The 17905-nt window shown below is 53.4% G+C and overlaps 1 protein-coding gene across 1 annotated transcript in view; it reads right to left on the bottom strand.

The window, feature by feature from the left end:
* TG (thyroglobulin) overlaps positions 1 to 17905 on the bottom strand; it is a 235825-nt gene that overhangs the window by 17769 nt on the left and 200151 nt on the right. The window contains exons 42-44 of the mRNA XM_032316132.1: positions 17194 to 17358; positions 15980 to 16147; positions 1702 to 1883 (exon numbers count right to left, since the gene is read on the bottom strand). Of these exons, the coding sequence (XP_032172023.1) occupies positions 1702 to 1883; positions 15980 to 16147; positions 17194 to 17358 (515 nt within the window). The remainder of the gene's footprint in view (positions 1 to 1701; positions 1884 to 15979; positions 16148 to 17193; positions 17359 to 17905) is intronic.

Raw genomic sequence — 17905 nt, 5'->3', positions numbered from 1 at the left:
AGGAGGGAGTTTAGTTACGCATCATTCTATGGACAACTGGGATGGGGAGAGGCTTCCCCGGGCCAGAGTCCCCTAGACCACCCGGTGCCTCCGCACGGGGCCTGCAGACACCACGCCCTGTCCTTGCACTGCCTACTGTGCCTCTCGCCACAGTTGGCTCCACGGCTGGTGCAGGGTCTGGCCTGGTGTAGGCCGGCAAGGTCACCCAAGGTTATACAAGGAACCCGTGGGACAAGCATCTTGCTGGTACATCATTTTTAGAGACTCGGGAACAAAACACTCCAGAGTAAAATTAATACAACATACCCTAGAGCAGAACACAAAATGACTGCACATTTGGAAAGAAGGCAGAAGAAATATCCTCAAAGATATATGATGCCTTTAGACCAGTGGCTCTTAGCTGGGGACACTCCCCCCTCCCAGGGGACATCTGATAATGTTTGGGGGACATTTCTGGCTGTCACAGCTGTAGATGAAAGTTTTTTCACTGGCATCTAGCAGGCAGGGGCCGGGAAGGCTCCTGAACATCTTACAAAGTCTGGGATGGACCCCTCCGCAAGGACTTATCCACCTGCAGTGTCACAGCGAGGAGGCTGAGAACCCTGTTCTAGATTCCTAAGCCTTCACACTCGTTCCCTCTCTGGGGGTGATGGGAACACGTTCCAGAAGCACCAGCTTGCAACAGTGGGTCGTGCGTGGGCTGGTGCTCAGGCTGTGTGTGTAAGAGGCACCAGGCCCGGTCAGAATAAGACAGACCTCAGGCGGCTTGGAACCCACCAGGTTCTGAATCCCAGTCAGCAGTTTCTGAATCTCCTTGACCTTCCCTCCCCTCATCTGAGAAATGGGGCCCACGGGACCCACGCTACAGGGATTTTGTAAAAACCGAGGCTGGTGAGAGCCATGAAAGTCTCTCAGTACAGAAGGTCTGTCTGCCTGTTTTCTGGCTGTGGGGTAGGGGTAGGCCCAGCCATGGGGGTCTGGCAGGGCACACGAGGGAGAGATGCTCTCTCTCATGAAGAAGGGGGTGGTGAGCAGGCCCGGGCTGGATTCAGACCTGCAGGAAAGAGTCCCACCCTGGCAGCCAGGTGGAGGGGTGCCGCCAAGGAGAGGCAGGGAGGCCACTGCCTGAGCTTGGCGGGAGGCTATGAGGGCCTGAGCCAAGAGGGAACTGGAATCCGCCTCCTCAGTGAAGCCTTCCTTGGTTACCTGCCCTCTCTCTCACTTCAGTTCCCCCCCTCACCCCCCGCTGGGCACAGATGTCTTCCAAGCCGGTTAAAGTCAAAGTTGGGGCAAGAATGTAGGTTTCTGAATTTCAGCCCCAAGTTTTCTCACCATCCCGCATCTGAGCCAGGTGCGGGATTGGGTGATGAGCCTCGCAGCCTCTAGAACTCGGACGTCTGCGAGCTCTTAGGGTCCAGTCTGGGGCTGGGCCTCTAGAAATAGCTGTTGGCTGCATGGCTGGAAACAGGTCTTCAGTAGAGGCAAAATTAAAGCCTTTCTGGTCACCAAGGTCCCAGGGGGAGGGACCACGTTTTATTCTGAGTTAGTGACGCTGGGATTGGAAACCACAGGCTCCCGGGTGGGGACACCACACCGGGCAGGGGGTCTCGACACCCTTCAAGCCATCCCTTCACAGCACACGGCAGGTGCATCCGTGACCCCAGCCGTGGGACAGCGGGAGCCCGCGCCCTTCCCGCTCACCGAGTGGCGTTCTCCAGGGCCCGGGAGAAGGAGGCATAGTCATCCGTGGAGTGCTCCAGGGAGTAGTACCATGTGGCCGCCGCCCGGACGCTGGCGTCCGCGTCCTCACCGCCCAGAGAATTCTGCAGCGCCTGGTAAAAGGCTGTTTTGCTACTGGTCCGGCCTTGACTTTCCTCAAATTGCTTTAAAATAAGACATGGAAATGCCCAGTCAGCTTCTGAAGGGCTGGAGTCAGTCTCCCTCGGACCCTTGCTCTAGAAGTGTCTCCCTGGGAATCCGGGGGACGTGGTGGTCACCCAGGGACGCTGGAGCCAGGCTACCCGGGTTCGAATCCCCGTTCCACCTGTCCTAGCTGTGTGACCTTGAGCAGGTGGCGGGGCTCTCCGTGCCTGCCTCCCCCTGCCTGAAAACAGATGACTCCACGTGGGCTCACGGTGAGGACCAAAAGGGCTAACACACGCCGAGCACTTGAAGTGGTGGCCGGTACTCAGTAAGTGGTCAGTAAACACAGGCCGTTACGGCCGGCTGGTGCGGGTCACCCCGTGCTTGATTCCTTAGCCTCTCAGCCGGCCAGACATCTGGTTTCCTCGCGAGAGCGAACTCCAGTTTCCTCCAGTGACGCGAGCCGTCGCCAGGTGATTGCTTCCTGCGCAGGTTCTCCGTGATGGGCCACCACGGCCAGCTGCGAGCCGGGCTGGGGAAGGAGCTGGGCACAGGCTGGCGCAGCTCCCTGCTCTCACGAGGCCTCGGCTTTTGGAGGGCAGAGGTGGAAAGGAAGCAAACATCTGGACAGTTTCGCGGGATCTCTCGCAGGACCCCCGGGCCGCGAAGAGCAGGCCGACAGAAGTAGGGCGGGGCTAGGTGTCCTGGGGTGCTTAGGGAATGCTTTCGGTCCTCCGGGGACGTGAGTCCACATGGTGCTAGCTAGCTTGCTTGCTTTCCCTCTCTCTCTCTTCCCTCCCTCCTTCCCCCCTTTTTCCCTCTTCCCTCCGTCCGTCCTTTTCTCCTTCCTTGTCCCAACATTCCTGTTCTCTGTGCTGGGGCACTCTTGGGGGACCATCTGCCTCCCCCAGGACTCAGTTTCCTCATTTCTGAACACAAGGGGCAGCAGAGAGTAAGACATGCAGCTCTCAAGTGTGAGGCCCAGGCCCCAGGGCCCTTGCTCGGTCCTATCACGGGTGTTCACCTATTTCTAGGCTCTTATGCCAACAGCATGACATACTCATCAAGACATCCTGGCCTGTTTAAATTGTTTTTCTAAACCTTTCCAAACACACAGGACGTGCGATTAGGATTCGAGGTGTGGGTATGATCAGGAAGCAACCTCTCCCGCCTGAGACATTCTTTCAGCCGACGTGGGCGGGCTCACGTAGGAGAGGCCAGACCAGTTGATAGAGTATTTAGTCCAGCCGTGTGCGTGGGCTCAGGAGAGGCTAAGGGGAGCGGAGGATCACTTAAATTCTACCTGTAACGTGTGTTTCTTGGAAAAAGATCTGAAGCAACTATGGCAAAATACTAGTATCTGCTAAAAACTAAGAGTGAATACAATAGCCGTCATTCTATCGATGACCACCAAGTACTGATGACCGTGATCTACAGTCAGAAAGACAGTTTATAGCTCAGAACCCAGGCGCGCACCCACAGAGGCCTGGAACAATGTTCGGGAAGGACATTCATGCTCGTGGCTCTTCCCATGTCTGCCAGAGCCGAGTGTTTCTATGAGAGTTCCTGTTCGAGTCTGAGCTGTTCAGAATGCATTGGCTGACTTCACAACCTACTAGTAGTTCAGGGGAAAAACTGCATTATATTATTTGCTGTCCTTTTCTGAGGGTTCAGAATATTTTATAACAGAAATATGAGAAATAGTACACGTATCTCCAATTATTGCCAAACATTGACTATGCCTGTTTTACTGAAGTATCAAAATCACATGTGGATTAGGAAACTGGATTGAATCAGTGCCAAATTCCAACGCCGCGTACATCGAAAGAGCTGAGCACAGTTCTGGGCACATGGGCAATAGAGGTGAGGACTACCAGGCCAGGGCGGGGGAGGCCGGCACACACTCGCGATGCCATGCTCCGTCCCCAGATGCTCCGTCCCCAGATGCTGTTGGTGTCTGCTTGTCTACGGCTCCAGAAGGACCATGCGGCAAAAGGGGCACATGGGGTACAGTACGGGGCTAGGCACCTAGTCACAGCTGGTGCTCAGCAAACGTGCCAGGTAGATGATTGGTGGAGACACTGGACTCCAGAGACAGGATATGGTCCTTGCAAGGGGACCCCAGAGCCAAACCTCTCGGGCTCAGATCCCAGAGCTGGAAGGACCTGGGCTTGGATGCTAGCTTTGCCCTTTATTAGCTGTGTGACCTTGGGCAAGTTACTGAGTCTCCCTGGGCCTTCGTTTCCTCCTCTGTAAAATGGGCACAAGAATATTACCCTCTTCATAAAACTGTCATGAGGCGAGATGACATGACTACTACCAATTTCTCAGCCCGTGTGTTACCGTTGCCCAATGTTTGTAGACGCAGTATTGTGCCCAGGCCAGAGGGGTCAGGGAAGCCCCTGTCTTAAGGTCTCATCAATGCTGTTCCCATCAGTTGTGGATCCAAACCCTGGGAACTCCTCTTCCCTATACCTGCTGCAAAATGATTGGCCCTACCTAAAGGGTAGAGCCCCTACACAAGTTCCTTGGAAACTATTTTCACAATGAGGTGGTATTTTTTTGTTTGTTTGCTTGTTTGTTTTTTTCCCTAAGACATTATTTATTTATTTGACAGACAGAGATCACAAGTAGGCAGAGAAGCAGGCAGGAGGGGGTGGGGAAGCAGGTTCCCTGCTGAGCAGAGAGCCCGATGCGAGGCTCGATCCCAGGACCCTGAGATCACGACCTGAGCCAAATGCAGAGGCTTTAACCCACTGAGCCACCCAGGAACCCCAGTGAGGTGGTTTTTAAGAGTGGCAGGGCCCTGAGCCCAGGCGTGGCTAGAAATTCCTCCACCATAGCTGTAAGCAGTTGCACAGTTAGGGAGCCGGAGGGAAGGCCCAGTTTTGTCTCCCGCGAGACTCTGGCTGCTTTCACATTTCCCAGGGATCTGAGCCCGGCTGAGAGCAGCCAGGGCGCGGCCTCGCTGGCTGGTGGACATTCTGGAGATGGCTGGCGTGTGGTCCCCAGCCGCGGGGAGCACATGGGAATGCAAAGGGGGCCCAGCAAGAGCCACATCTCTTCATTCTTGGCCAGGACCAAAGCACAGATGCTGTTGCGAGTTTAATTAGAGAGTCAGCAGGAGGGATGGGGCCGTCACATGACGCCAAGCACCGACTTCCACAAGCTGTAATTACAGGCACAATCCGCCGAGGAAGCGGGCTCGCTACAGGCTGGGCTGCGTTAAGGGCCGTCAGGAACCCACAGTCCTCTTTGTGTGCGTGTGTTTAAGGGACCGCCATTAATAGGTCCTACCAAACAGTTCGAGCACATAGGAAACTCTTGAGGCCACGGTCTGGATGCCTCATCGCCTGGTGCACGGAGCACTGGGTCTGTGTTTGAGAGATGCAGGTTCGAACCTGGCTCCGGTGTGTGACCTCGGAAGACTCACGGCCGTCCATAAATTTGCTCAGGAAATATTCCTCTCTGTGCCTGGGCTTGACCTTGGAGTCAAGTGAACTCACGGTTACTGAGGGGCTGCCGCACACGGGTGACAATCCATATTCCTTCTCTCTCTCCTCTAGCCAGCAAATTATTGAAAATAAATGCCCTTATGTTCACTGCAGGGTTGACAGACATGATGGAAAGTGCTTAGCTGGAGGGTCTTTACCTTCTACTCACGATTTCATGCAACAGAGGTCTATCGAGTGCCCACATTTGCCAGGACCAAGTGGTGGCATTTGGGATGCTTCAGGGAACAATACAAGGGAACAATACAAGTTCAGTTCTCTGCCCTTTGGGGACTTCCGGTAGAGCTGGAGAGCCTGACATGGATACACGGCAAATTTTGTAACACAGAACGTTTGGTGGTGATAAGTTTGGTGGTGATAAGGGTGTGACACAGACAAGGCCGGCAGGGCAGGGAAGGGGACTGGGGTGCTGGTCCGTGGGGGTTGAAAATGTAGAGGGGATCATCAGGGCAGGCCGTGGAGGCCAGGTGAGCCAAGACGCGGGGAGGTGAGAGTTAGGGTGAGGACAGGCGGGTAAGGGAGGAGGCCAGTGTGGCCAGTGTAGGACAGAGGAGCCAGAGGTGGGGCAGAGGGGATGGAGGGATGAGCAGCTGGCATGGCCCCACCCTGCTGTGCCTCAGGAGGGGCCAGGTGAAGGGTCCTCCATCGTGGTCTGTGGGTGTCGCCTGCCGGAGATGGGGGTCCATGTGGGGGAGAGGCAGAACAGCCATCTGCCAGGTGTCCTTGAGTTGGTGCCACCTGTTCTGGGGCCCCAGTAAGAAGCCACTAGCCACTGCTGCCTACTGGTTCCTTCTACCACTCCAATCCCATGATGAGGCTTCAAACCCCAAGGCGATCCTCAGAGCTCCCCCCACACCCACACGGCTGGCCCTCTTATTCTTAGAGAAATGCCCATCTGGAGCCCTTCCCGAATTCCCTCCTTCTTTTTGGACTGAGGGACCCCCTTCTTTCCCCTGAGGCTGAGGCCCCCCTGCCCAGAGCTCTGGGACCCTCCGCACTTCTTCGTTGGCATCACCAGGCAAACCCTCTCTTGTAGGAGCCGTGGTGTGCAGCTCTCCGTGAGTCCGCCCCCACCAAGAGCTAAATGCCGACGGGTGTCCCCACCCAGAACAATCTCGTCTGTCTGCCTCACCTTGGCGTTGCCGGCTCTGGGCTGCACACTCAGGAAGCGTGCCCACGCAGCCGACTGGCTCCTGCCCTCTCCCCACCCACGCACCCTCTCCAGGGTCGCTGATGTTACCCCTTGCCCCACCCCAGGCAGCGGTGGCGCTGTCCCCCCGTCCCGTCCTGGCTCTCTTCCCCCACTCAGCTCGATGACCCGCTCGTCTCCTTTTCCCCAACCGACTCTGCTTCAGGCTCATTTATGGAATCTTCCTGCCGTCTTGTCTCTTCAAATGCCATTCCTGCCCCCTTCTCTTGCCCTTCCTTCCAGACATGCGGAGAGGTGGTACCGTCTCTTCCCTTGGTGTTCACAATGGCTGGTAGGTTGTTGAATTCTAAATCTCCATTCAGCCTCAACCTCGGTCCCACACATCCAAACCTCTGCCGGCTCCTGGGCACCCCTCTCGTCCCTCGAACTCAACGTGAGTACAATTTAACTTCGTCGACTACATGTGCTCTTCCCCAGGTCCAGAACCTTCCTTGGCTGTTTTCCTATCCTCAATTACTAAGCCAGGAGCCGGTCATCTGATTAAAAGAGACACTTGCTGACCCCTCCTACTTCCACCTTCCCCAGCATGCTAGTGCACCCCAGTCCTGAGGGTCCCCCCCCACCCCCAGCACGTCTTAACCACCATCCTATGCACTCTTCCTGCCCTATCCTTGCTCGTGCTTTCGTCGGCTTCTATCCCATCCTGGGGCAGAAACACCGATACCACCTCTGGCAGGTGGGCATTTGGGGAGAAGTATACACAGAAGGTCCCTGAGTAATTTTTGTTCATTGGTTACTCTTAAAGTTACACAGAATGGTTATGACATCAGAGGTTTGAGAAGAAGAGACCCAGAGTAGAATCCCCAAAGGGAAAAAAGAGGCATCCTTCCAGAGTTCACCTGATTCTTACAAGCCTGTATGGAGAGATGCATGAATTAATGAATGCCCCCAGAAGTCTCTAGAGCTCTGAGGTGGACAGAAATACTCATTTGCTCACTCAATGAACGTAAATTAAAGGCCCCCGGGGCCAGCAACTGGGAATCCAAAATGAACACGACACGGCTCTTGCCATGGAACACAGCTGCTAAAGTCCGAGGGGCGACTCATCGGGGAGTAATCTGCCCCCTCGCAAACTGGTTGAGGGTTTGCATCTGATGCCGCTGGTGGCGCAGAGGGTTCCGGAAGCACCGTGGCCATTTCCACACTCCCCAGGCCCCCCGCCTCATCAGTCTTCCCTCCCTTTCACTCTACTGAGGGGGCCCTCATCGTCACCCAGGTCCCATCAGGCCTGCAGCCCCACCTCTGCCCTCGGCTCACTCCACCCCCAATGACTTCAGACGTCTGACCTCAGCTTCCCTTCAGAAATACTCTTTTCTTGGCTTTTGTGACATCGGATTTTCCTTTTTTTTTTTTTTTTTTTTCCAGATCTGTACCTACAGCTCTGACCTTTCTCCTAAATTCCCACCATGAGTACCCAACTGCCAATCCAAGGTTTATCCCAAATCCAGTCATTTCTTGCCATTACCATGCCTTCAATTCTTATTTAACTCATTAGCTTACTCCTTGGACCTTCCAATACAGGGCAATCTGGGCTCTGCTTCCTTTGTTACCTCTCCATAGTCAACTCCATGTTGCCAGAATGCTCTTTTTTCCTTTTTTTTTTTTAAATATTTTATTTATTTATTTGATAGGCAGAGATCACAAGTAGTCAGAGAGGCAGGCAGGGAGAGAGGAGGAAGCAGGCTCCCCGCTGAGCAGAGAGCCCGATGTGGGGCTCGATACCAGGACCCTGAGACAATGACCTGAGCTGAAGGCAGAGGCTTTAACCCACTGAGCCACCCAGACACCCCCAGAATGCTCTTTTTAAAAAAGATAAATCAAGATAATCACTTTCTAGAGTAAAACATTCTAGTGACTGTGCCCTACAGGTAGAACAGAATCATTCTCCTAATGCTGATGAGACTCATCTAATGGGTCACCTCCAGTGCATCCCACTTCCTCTGCTCCACCTCCTCCATTACCCACAGTGTTTCCTAGCCCTCTGGCTTTCTATGTCCCCCAGACAAGTCCTGCCACAGGGCCTTTGCACTAGCTCGTCACCCAGATCTTCCCAGAACTGGCCCTGCCTCATCATTCAGGTCTCAGTCCTCCCTGCCAAGGTGCCTTGGATTCATGTTTCCATTCTCTCCAGCACTTTTCAAGATCTGAAATTTTTTTAAGAGATTTATTTTAAAGAGAGAGTGCTTGTGCATGTTAAGGTAGGAGAGAGTGGGGGGGAGGAGCAGACGGAAAGAGAGAATCTCAAGCTGACTCTGCACTGAGCACAGAGCCTGATGTGGAGCTCGATCCCAGAACTCTGAGATCATGACCTGAGCCGAAACAAAGAGTCAGACACTTAACCAACTGAGCAACCCTGGCACCCCTCAAGATCTGAAATTCTTAATGTATTTGCTCATACATCACGGTCCGTGTCCTCTCACTGGAACGGGAACTCCACAAGCCAGGAGCCATATCTGTTGGGGTTCTGACCTTCCCCCTACAGCCTAGAGAAGAGCCTCTCAGTAAGTACAGGTTGGGCCTGTGCACAAACCAATGCATGGACCGCTCCTGCCTCTTCCATTTATCACAGATGTCACGGGGCCAACTTCTCCATCCCACACAGCAGGCCCAGTTATGGGCCTCCCATAACTTTAGGGCCCTCAAAAAAAATGTGTTTCAATTTCTTTTATGACCCGAAGAAAAAATAAATGTCATCATAGTGAATTGGTAAGAATGAATCCAGCTTGCCTCCCATTCATCTTTACCCGTGCAGTCATAAAATATTTTTACTATGCGGGGGGTGCGGTAAGTCAGCCCCACCAATCTCTGACTTTCTCTGAATGGAGCATGATAACCCCACCTGTGGGGCCACAGCACATGTAGGCGAGACACCCTGTGTGAGTCCAGGAGCCGCAGCGCTAGGGTGGGGGGCTTGCAGTGTTGTAGGGTGGCCCGGAGCCAGGGACCCGACGGGGCTCCCTGGTGTTGGGAGCTGTCTCCTTTGCCTAGAAGCCTCCTGATCCCACAGCAGGAGACAAGCAGGGCTGGTCTCTCTGCGCCCACCGAAGGATAAAGAAACTGCAGCTCAGACTGGGTAAGAAACTTGCCTGAATTGACTGAAGCTGGGATTTGAGATCCGTTTTTCTGATTCCAGGTTGCGGGCTCTCCACGGGGCCCCGTCATACCCGGCACGGGTCCAGACCCTAACACCCACCCGCCCAAGTGCCTCTTTTCGGGGAAATGGTGTGTGCTCGCCGGGACTCCTGCAGGCTCCTCTGCTATCATCTGTCACCAAAGGCTTGATTTTCCTGTGCTGGGGCTGGTGCCAGAGCCTCGGGCTGCCAGGTGCTGCTTCCAACCCTCAGACGGGCTGCCTTCCCCTCCCCGCTCCCCGAAGGGCCCCCACTCCACCTGCTCCTGGACGGGGCCAGCTCCTGCCCAAGCTCAGGGCACAGTGGTGGCGCTGTTTCTGATTTTTTTCTCGCCTTCCTTGGAGATCCTTGTGCTTGGAGGGGAAGGCAGAACAGTGCATCTTGGAACAAATCTGCTTTTGATCATGCAAATTAATGCCCGGTTAATGTAGGCAGACTGTCAGTTTCACCAGTTAGAAAGAGCGAGAGAGGAGAGAGAGGAGAAAAGAGGGGGGAAAAAAAATCCCTACCACAGCGACTGATGAATTTCAACAGAAAGCTGCTACTTCAGGAAATAAGATCATTCTCCGAGAGCAGAGGCTTTCCAGGCATCTCAGGCGGCCGTGATGCTCCACGGGTATGTTGTTAACTTTGCTGGTGTCATTAGGACTGTGTGTGTGGACCCACGCCGGCCTGGGGTGGAAGGTGGGTGAGGGTCTCCACGGGGACTGGCTAGAAGCCCTGCCTGCCCACCCTCCTTGGTCTGTGGGATTCGGTGGGTCTCTGCTGAAGTCATGGGTGGGTCCAGGGGCTCCCTTGGTGGGGGGTAGCAATGCCTACTGCTCCTGTGACTTCCCCCGGGAAGCCGGACGGTGTGTGTTGGTGGGTTGGGCTCTGGATGGCAGGAAGGCAGAGCTGGCATACGGAAAAAGCATGTGTGTGCGTCTGCCACAATTTGGAAAACTGGCTCAGGTCAGGCGAGGTGATTCAACGGTTGTACATCCTTTGTATTCCTGCTTTCCCTGGAGAAGTCCCCGGATCAGGGACAATCATTTTGGACACTAATTCTAGTAATACCTAAAAGACCTAGGTGAAAAACTAGTATTTATTGAGCACGTACTATCTGCCAGACACGGCCTCATATATGATTTCACCCAACATCTTAAGGAGGATATGGACTAGTAATTTCCCAATTTTACAGATAAAGAAATTAAGGCTCTGGTTGTGGGGAACCCAGATGCTCCCGCTTGCTTGGGGGATGGGGTCCTGGTTAGTTCTTTCATCCCTGTGACCCTCCTGCTGGTGAGGCCACTGCGGTTTCAGCCCCTCACCCACCCCAAGTGCCTCTTGAGGCCCCACACTAACATGTCTGTCTTTCCATCTAGTGTTTGTCACACTGTATTTTAGTTATTTACTTCTGCTCATTTCTCTTCTCCTTGCCTGACTGTGAGCTCCTTGAGGGCAGGGATTGAATGTGTACTTGTTCCCAAACACCCAGGTTGGTCTCTGGCACATAGTAAGTGGCCTCAGTGAGTGTTGCATGACTAAACGCAGAGGTCTTGGTGTTGGGAAAACGTGGGTGACAGCTGCTCTAGCCTGTGGTGGTTTTCTGTGAGGTCCTGCTTCCCCGCACAAGTGGCCAGGAGGAGCTAGGCGGACCTGGAAGGATTCAGGAGAAGGAATCGCTGGGATTGAGGCCATCGGGGCTGTGCCATCCTGGGGCTCCCCTCAGCTAATGGTAGCTGGATCTAGGTACTTCCAAACCTTCTGGGGAAAATGGAGAAACTCACAAACCCAAGTCTGAAGGAGGGTTGTGAGCAGGCTGAGGGAAGGCAAAGCACCCTAGGGGGACACAAGAGCAGGGTGTTTAATACTGTGTGTGGAGGGGCAGCTGGAGCCGGGCTCCCGCTTATGTGTTGACGTGACAGTGTTGTGGTCCTGTGTTGGCCAGGATTCTGAGGACGCCTCTGGGCCACAATTGTATCTGGGAGGGGACAGGTGGCCCTGGTGCATTTGCCCCACCTGTTCTAGGGTTTAGCACACATGGGGCTGGGAGCAAAGCTTCCCATTTGGAGCCAAAGGATCTGCAGTGGAGGCTTGGCTTTGCAAGTGACTGGTTGTATGACCTTGGGACAATCATGAAACCTCCAGAAGCCTTCTTCTTTCGTAAAATGGTGGTAAATACGAGTTCATGGGCATCTCCTTCCCAGGGTCATTGTTGAGGGTGAATGGAGGTGGGATTGTGAGACCCTTCACACACAGCAGCCCTCGTTTTAGCTGTGTTTGTGACCTCAGGAGTACCTCCAGACTCGTGGGTGGGTGGGGAGCTCCTGGAGGAAGGACCTGGCTCTTCCCAGAGGGCCACAGCTGAAAGACGATGCCGTGGACTTGGATCCAGGAGTTAGATCTGGATTTGAATTCTGCTCTGTCTCTGAACTGCTTTCCCAGCTGAATAGATCATAGGTCACAGATCATAGGGTTGTTTGGGATGAATTATTTCCTTGAAGATTCCTAGATTAGATTCTGACACATATTCAGGTTCCCCTAATTTCATTCTTTCAATCTAATGAGGAGTCATTGAGCCCTTACTGTAGACTGGACACTCTCCTAGCACCAGAGATAAAGCAGAAAGCAAAACTGATAAAACAGAGCTCATGGGCCTCACATTCTATTTGGGGAAGAAACACAACAGACAAATAAATGTATAGTATGTCAAGGGGCATAAGCGCTAAGGACGGGGAGCAGGGTAAGGGGGAGAGAGAACACTGGGAATACGTCTCCCTCTATATCTGGAGGGTCAAGCAAGTACCCTGAAGAAGCAGACCTGAAGACATGAGACAGTGAGTTATCTGGAGAACATTCTAGAAGAGGGAACAGCACATGCCAAGATGCTAAGATGGGAACATGCTCAGCATATTTGAGGAACACCAAAGTGATCAGTTGGGATTAACCACACTTAGTGGGGGAGGGGGATAGCAGGCGGTGGGGTCAGAGGGCAAACAGGGGCCAATCAAGTAATGGTCATTGTAGGGACTACGGCTTCCCCTCTGCAGAAGCTGAGGCCACCGGGCTTTGAGTAGGGGAGTGACAGGATCTGACACAAGGTAGAGTGATGGCTCTGTCCATGGTGGTCTCGCAGATGATGGGGGTGCAGGGAGCTAGTTGGGGGATGATCCTGGAGAAAGAGGACAGCATGGCTCAGGGTGATGGCAGAAGAGGCGGTGAGGCTGGACGGATCCTGGGGGCACTTAGAAGATGGAGCCAGCCAGTTTTGCTGATGCAGTGCTGGTAGGGTGGAGGCGAGCAGAGTCACGATGACCATTCGCTGCAGCCCTGTTTGCAGAAGCAGGACTCTGTTTACTGAGAAGAACTCAGCAGAACACACTGGTTGGGCCGGGGCACAGGAGAACCAGCAGTCCCTTCCAGATGTTAAGAGCAAGAAGCTATGAGACGTCTCAGTGAAGCGGGCAAATAGACTGGGTCAAACCAATCTAGAGTTCCAGGGCAAAGCCAGGCTGGAAGTATAAAGCCCTGAACAGGGACCTGTTCAGGAGACATCAGCACGTAATGGCACTGGAGTTCTGGCTCTGGCTTCAAATTCAGCCGTCACTACTCCCTGCCCCCTTTCAGTTCCCCCGAGCAGCACCCAGATGAGTTCTTGGCGGGACGCAGGCTCACAAAGCCGCACAGTGGCTGGACTAGCACAAGTTCAGAAGAGAATGAGCGGAGAAGGGAAGCAAGAGAGGAAGGCTCTGACCAGGAGTAAACAGGACCTGGGGGCCTCTGCCCCAGGACCGGGGTTTGGATAACAACCGTGGGACAGGGCCGGCCCTGGCTCCACCATGTCCTCCTGGCGCCTTCCCTATGCTGGTGCCAGACTTGAGGGCACATGTTCCCAGCCGTGCCCTGGTGTGGGTAGCGAGCAACTCCGCCATCTTTCCTCAAAAGTGCACCGAGGAAGCCTCTATTTGAAAGCCTCAGAGGGAAAGTCAATGAAAGGAATAAAAATGCATTGCTGAGGAGGGATCCCAGTCCTCTGGATCCAGACTCCTGGCTGGGGGGCTCAGAGATTCAAGACAGAGCTGAGAGACTCCCAAACACGCTGCAGGAGAGGAAGAGGGAAGACCCAGGCAGCCGCATGGCCATACAACCCCCTTACAATGGGCTGGCATAATCAGATGCTACAGACTGGGGCCAGCACAGCCCCAAATCCCCTGGTAAGAGCCCCTCCCCCGCCACTGTCCCAGAGCTGCAGATGGAGGGGTACGGAAACTAGCTGCTCCCACCTGCCCAGGATGATCCCCAGCCTCCTGGGAGTAGAAAAGTAGCCCTTCCTCTCTCTAAAGTCGGAGAGGCTGGGATGAATTGTTAGCACACAGTCCAAAGAATCCGAGCTGCGAGCCTATATTCTCTTCCGCACAAAGGTCCCCACCTCCCTGCAGGCCAACGTAAGATGAGCTGTTGCATATGGGAAAGGGTCCAGGGTAAGTGGCTGTTCCTTCCTCTGCTGCCACGCTGCAGGGCCTCTTCTCCAGCGTGGAGTGTGTGGAGGGTGCAGCATAAATCTTTAAACATTCATTTCTCTCTCGTGCTTTAAATCTGTTCTGTTTTCATGAATCTTTCATAGCAATTCAGCATCTTAGCACAGGAGTACACATGTATATATTTAGGCTTAAATTATGAAGGGTTAGATCAAATGCCATTCAAAGACCTGCTACTTTAGAGAAGAGAGGCCCAGGGCTCATGGTGGAGAAGGGGCGTCTTTTCAGTGCTCCCCGAGAGTCAGTCTGGTTCAATAATTCAGTTACAGCCCCTTGAACTTGGGGCTGTGTTGTATGTGGGCACTCGGCAGGGAAACAGAGATGGATCAGATGGAGACATTCTTTCTCAGCTGGACAGAAGCTAGTGACTGTGTTCTACTCTACACCAAGCCCCTCAACACACACACACACACCCCACTTTCTCTATGTATCTACACATGCATGCGTACATTATAGGTAACATAAGTGCATATATATATGACTTACGCATATATGCCTAAGGAGTGCTATCAGTAATACCCTTTTTCATGCTGCTACACCTTCTGAGATAGCCAATTATGCTTGCTGTACAAACTCCCACACTATAACCCTTTCACAAAGAAACATAAAATTATGCACATTTACATATTTACAGATGGATACAGGCTGGTTGTTTAAGAAAATATGGATGCCACCTTAATTTCACAACTCCTCTGCATTCTTGTTTTTTGTTTTCCATTTAGCAACATGTCCTAGGCATCCCTCGAGCCCGTAGCGATGGATCCATTCGCCCCTTTCACCATCTGCGTAATATTTAATAGTTTGTGTGTAGCCCAACTTTGTTCGCCATTGATCTGTTAATGCCCATTTGGGTTGCTTCCAACATTTGCCACAATAATTCATGCTGTGATAAATACTCTTGTGAGATATATCATGTCAAAGTGGAGTGTTTATTGCTGTAAGACAGATTCCCCGAAGTGAGACATGTTACCGGAGGGAACAGGATAATGCAAGGCCATGCAGGATCCTGGGAGGCTGCGGGGATGATTTCTTTAATTCCAGCCAAGCTACCTTCTAGTCAATAGAGCTGGACAGAGCCCCATGCTGAGTGTGAGTGTCGGCTCCCTGCGGGTCACATGCTGTAGCTACCATCCCAGGGCTGATGACTTAAAGGATTTGTTAAGAGCAGCCTGACAAGGACGGGTGGCTGGTAGGGAGCACACCAGAGGAGAGCGTGCTTACAACTTTCTCCCACTTTGTTGTATCTCGGAGCAGCCATGAGAAGTCGCCTTTGTCGGCTATGGGGTATGACCCCTGCCCAGTTCTCCCGGGGAAGAAACCCAGCACGGGGTCTGGCTGTCCTGGCCAGGACTGGAAGAGGGTGCCACCTCAGCCACACTCTCAGTGAGACAATCATCCTTCAAGGGGCAGGGGCATCCACTGCCTGGAACCCTGAAGCTCACAGAGCTCCTTGGTCAGGCTCTGCACGCCGCTTTCCTCGGTGATTCACACACAGGTAGAGTTGTGGATGTGGGGTGAAGGTGTCTGTGTTGTACACAACCTTGCACGAGTCTCAGGTCTGAAACAACTTCCCCCATTACCATCTCCTGAGCTCCTTCTAGAGCCTTTGTACTCACTAGTGTTTTAGAGATGGTTTTGTAAATGAGCGGGTCAGTCAAGGGCTCTGGACCAAGGTCAGACTTTGAGGTCCTGAGCCACTGGGGCCCAGCCAGCAGGGGACCTCTGAAGCTGCTGGCTGCCTACCTTCACGGCTTTCGCTCTGTTGATGAGTCCGTCATCCTGAGAACTCCCAATCAGCAGATCGACCTTCACCCTTGGAGTCCTCTGAAGTGCTCTGGCTGGAGCCTCTCGGAGGTACCAGCCGTCAACCACAGGACCCCAGTAGTGGAAAGGGCCACTCACGGCCAGGAGCTACATGGGGGCAAAGAGATGTCGTTATGTGTATGGATGTTATCCTCCTTTTTAAATGGTTCTGCAAGAATCAGTTGCACGGCTTCGCTTAATCAGGTTTCAACCGTAATGAGCGCTATTGCCTATTATCCATCTGGGGCTGTACTGGGCAATCAGAGTAAAATGACAGGAACCATAGGCAGCAAGGATGGCAGGCCAGAAACTGGAAGGCAAGTGTCACTCTGGGCAATGGGTGGTCCCCAGGGCTTCCCCACCTAGGTGACAACAGATCCACAGGGAGGAATGGGTAAGCCTGAGCCCGTAGGTATATAAGCAAGCGGGAGCAGACATGACTGAGGAGCAGGTGGGTGGTGGCCAAAGGCAGGATCCGGCAGAGAAATTCATCAGCTCTCGCCACTCTCTCAGTAGCCCACACTTGGGGGAGCTGAAGGTCACACCAGCTCCAGGCCTGTGAATCCAGGCCCATGGCTGAAGGCATCAAGCCCTCGGCTCTGATGATCACAGTTCCTCCAGCTAGTGTCCCCTTCAGCAATGTCAGGGACAGCCAGCCACTGTGGGCTGTGAGCAGGATCTTTTCAGGTGGAAAACAGAGCACGTGGCTCACATAGCTGTCCTGTCTAAGAGCATGGGGTAGCTCAAATCCACTACAGGTATGACCATTGTGCTCAATCTGGGTGGATGTGACCTTCCAGAGTGCCACCACAGTCCTGGCACAGTCCTTGACACGTGTCACTTCATTTTATCCTCCTACTCTATAAGGCCCACCTTATATTTTACATTTATATTCTACAGTTAAAATCCAATGTTCAGAGACCCTTGAGTACCATTCACCTTGAGTACCCGTGCTTGGTCCGTTACATGCCAGGCCCATGCATGGGGCTGGGGGTCAGGGAGTGTGCATTCCAGCTCCAGCCGGCCATCTGCCTGACTCTGCAGCCATGGATTGGGGCGGCGGGGGGGGGATGTTAGGTCTCCTTTCTAGGCCTGGTTTTCCATTTGGAAAAGATCAGAGCATGTCCCTCCCCGGCTCACACACAAGTGCCCACCTTGGTCTGGGCATCATTGAGGACGCTGGCAGGCTTCTGGCGGAGACAGGACACCATTTCTTGGATGGGTGAGGTGGGGCAGCTGACCTCCTCTGCGAAAGCAGCTGCCTGCTGCTGAGCCCTCTCTTGGCTGATGACAGCAGCTGGGGAGAAGACGGAGCCACCCTGGGAGAGAACACAGACTCAGGTCAAACAGCCCAGATGGTCTCCTTCCCAATACCCCTGGCTCAGCCCAGAGACCTTGGGACCACATCAGGACTCCGCATCATTCGTCCAAACTCAGAAAACCCAGGACCCTTTCAGGAGATGCCCACAGGCCTTCAGGGGGTCAGAACCATCCACAGCATATCAACACTGCATGTGACCTTGAACAAGCCTTCTCTAGGCCCCAGTTTCCTTACCCAGGAAGTGTGGGCCCTCAACAGAGTGATCATTGACTAAATTTGTATATTGAGGCCAAGGGCTGATGGTGGTCGAAGAGGGACAAGGAGCAGAATTGTCCTTGCCCACAACCCCCACTCTCATCTCTTAGGTCTTCTTAAATAGAAGTTTCCTGGCTCCGTTAAAACAGACTTGGACTTTCAAATAGAAACCCACCTAGAAGGTGATGGAAACACAGTCATTATGCAAGGAAATTTTTCCAGCAGAGTCAATGCAAGTCTCTGTCAAACCCTGGCTGGCTGGGAGGCTTTCCCGTCTAGGAATGCAGGTG

This window comes from Mustela erminea, chromosome 16 (genome assembly GCF_009829155.1).
Source record: "Mustela erminea isolate mMusErm1 chromosome 16, mMusErm1.Pri, whole genome shotgun sequence".
NCBI lineage: Eukaryota > Metazoa > Chordata > Mammalia > Carnivora > Mustelidae > Mustela > Mustela erminea.
This window is presented reverse-complemented; position numbering and strand designations above follow the sequence as displayed.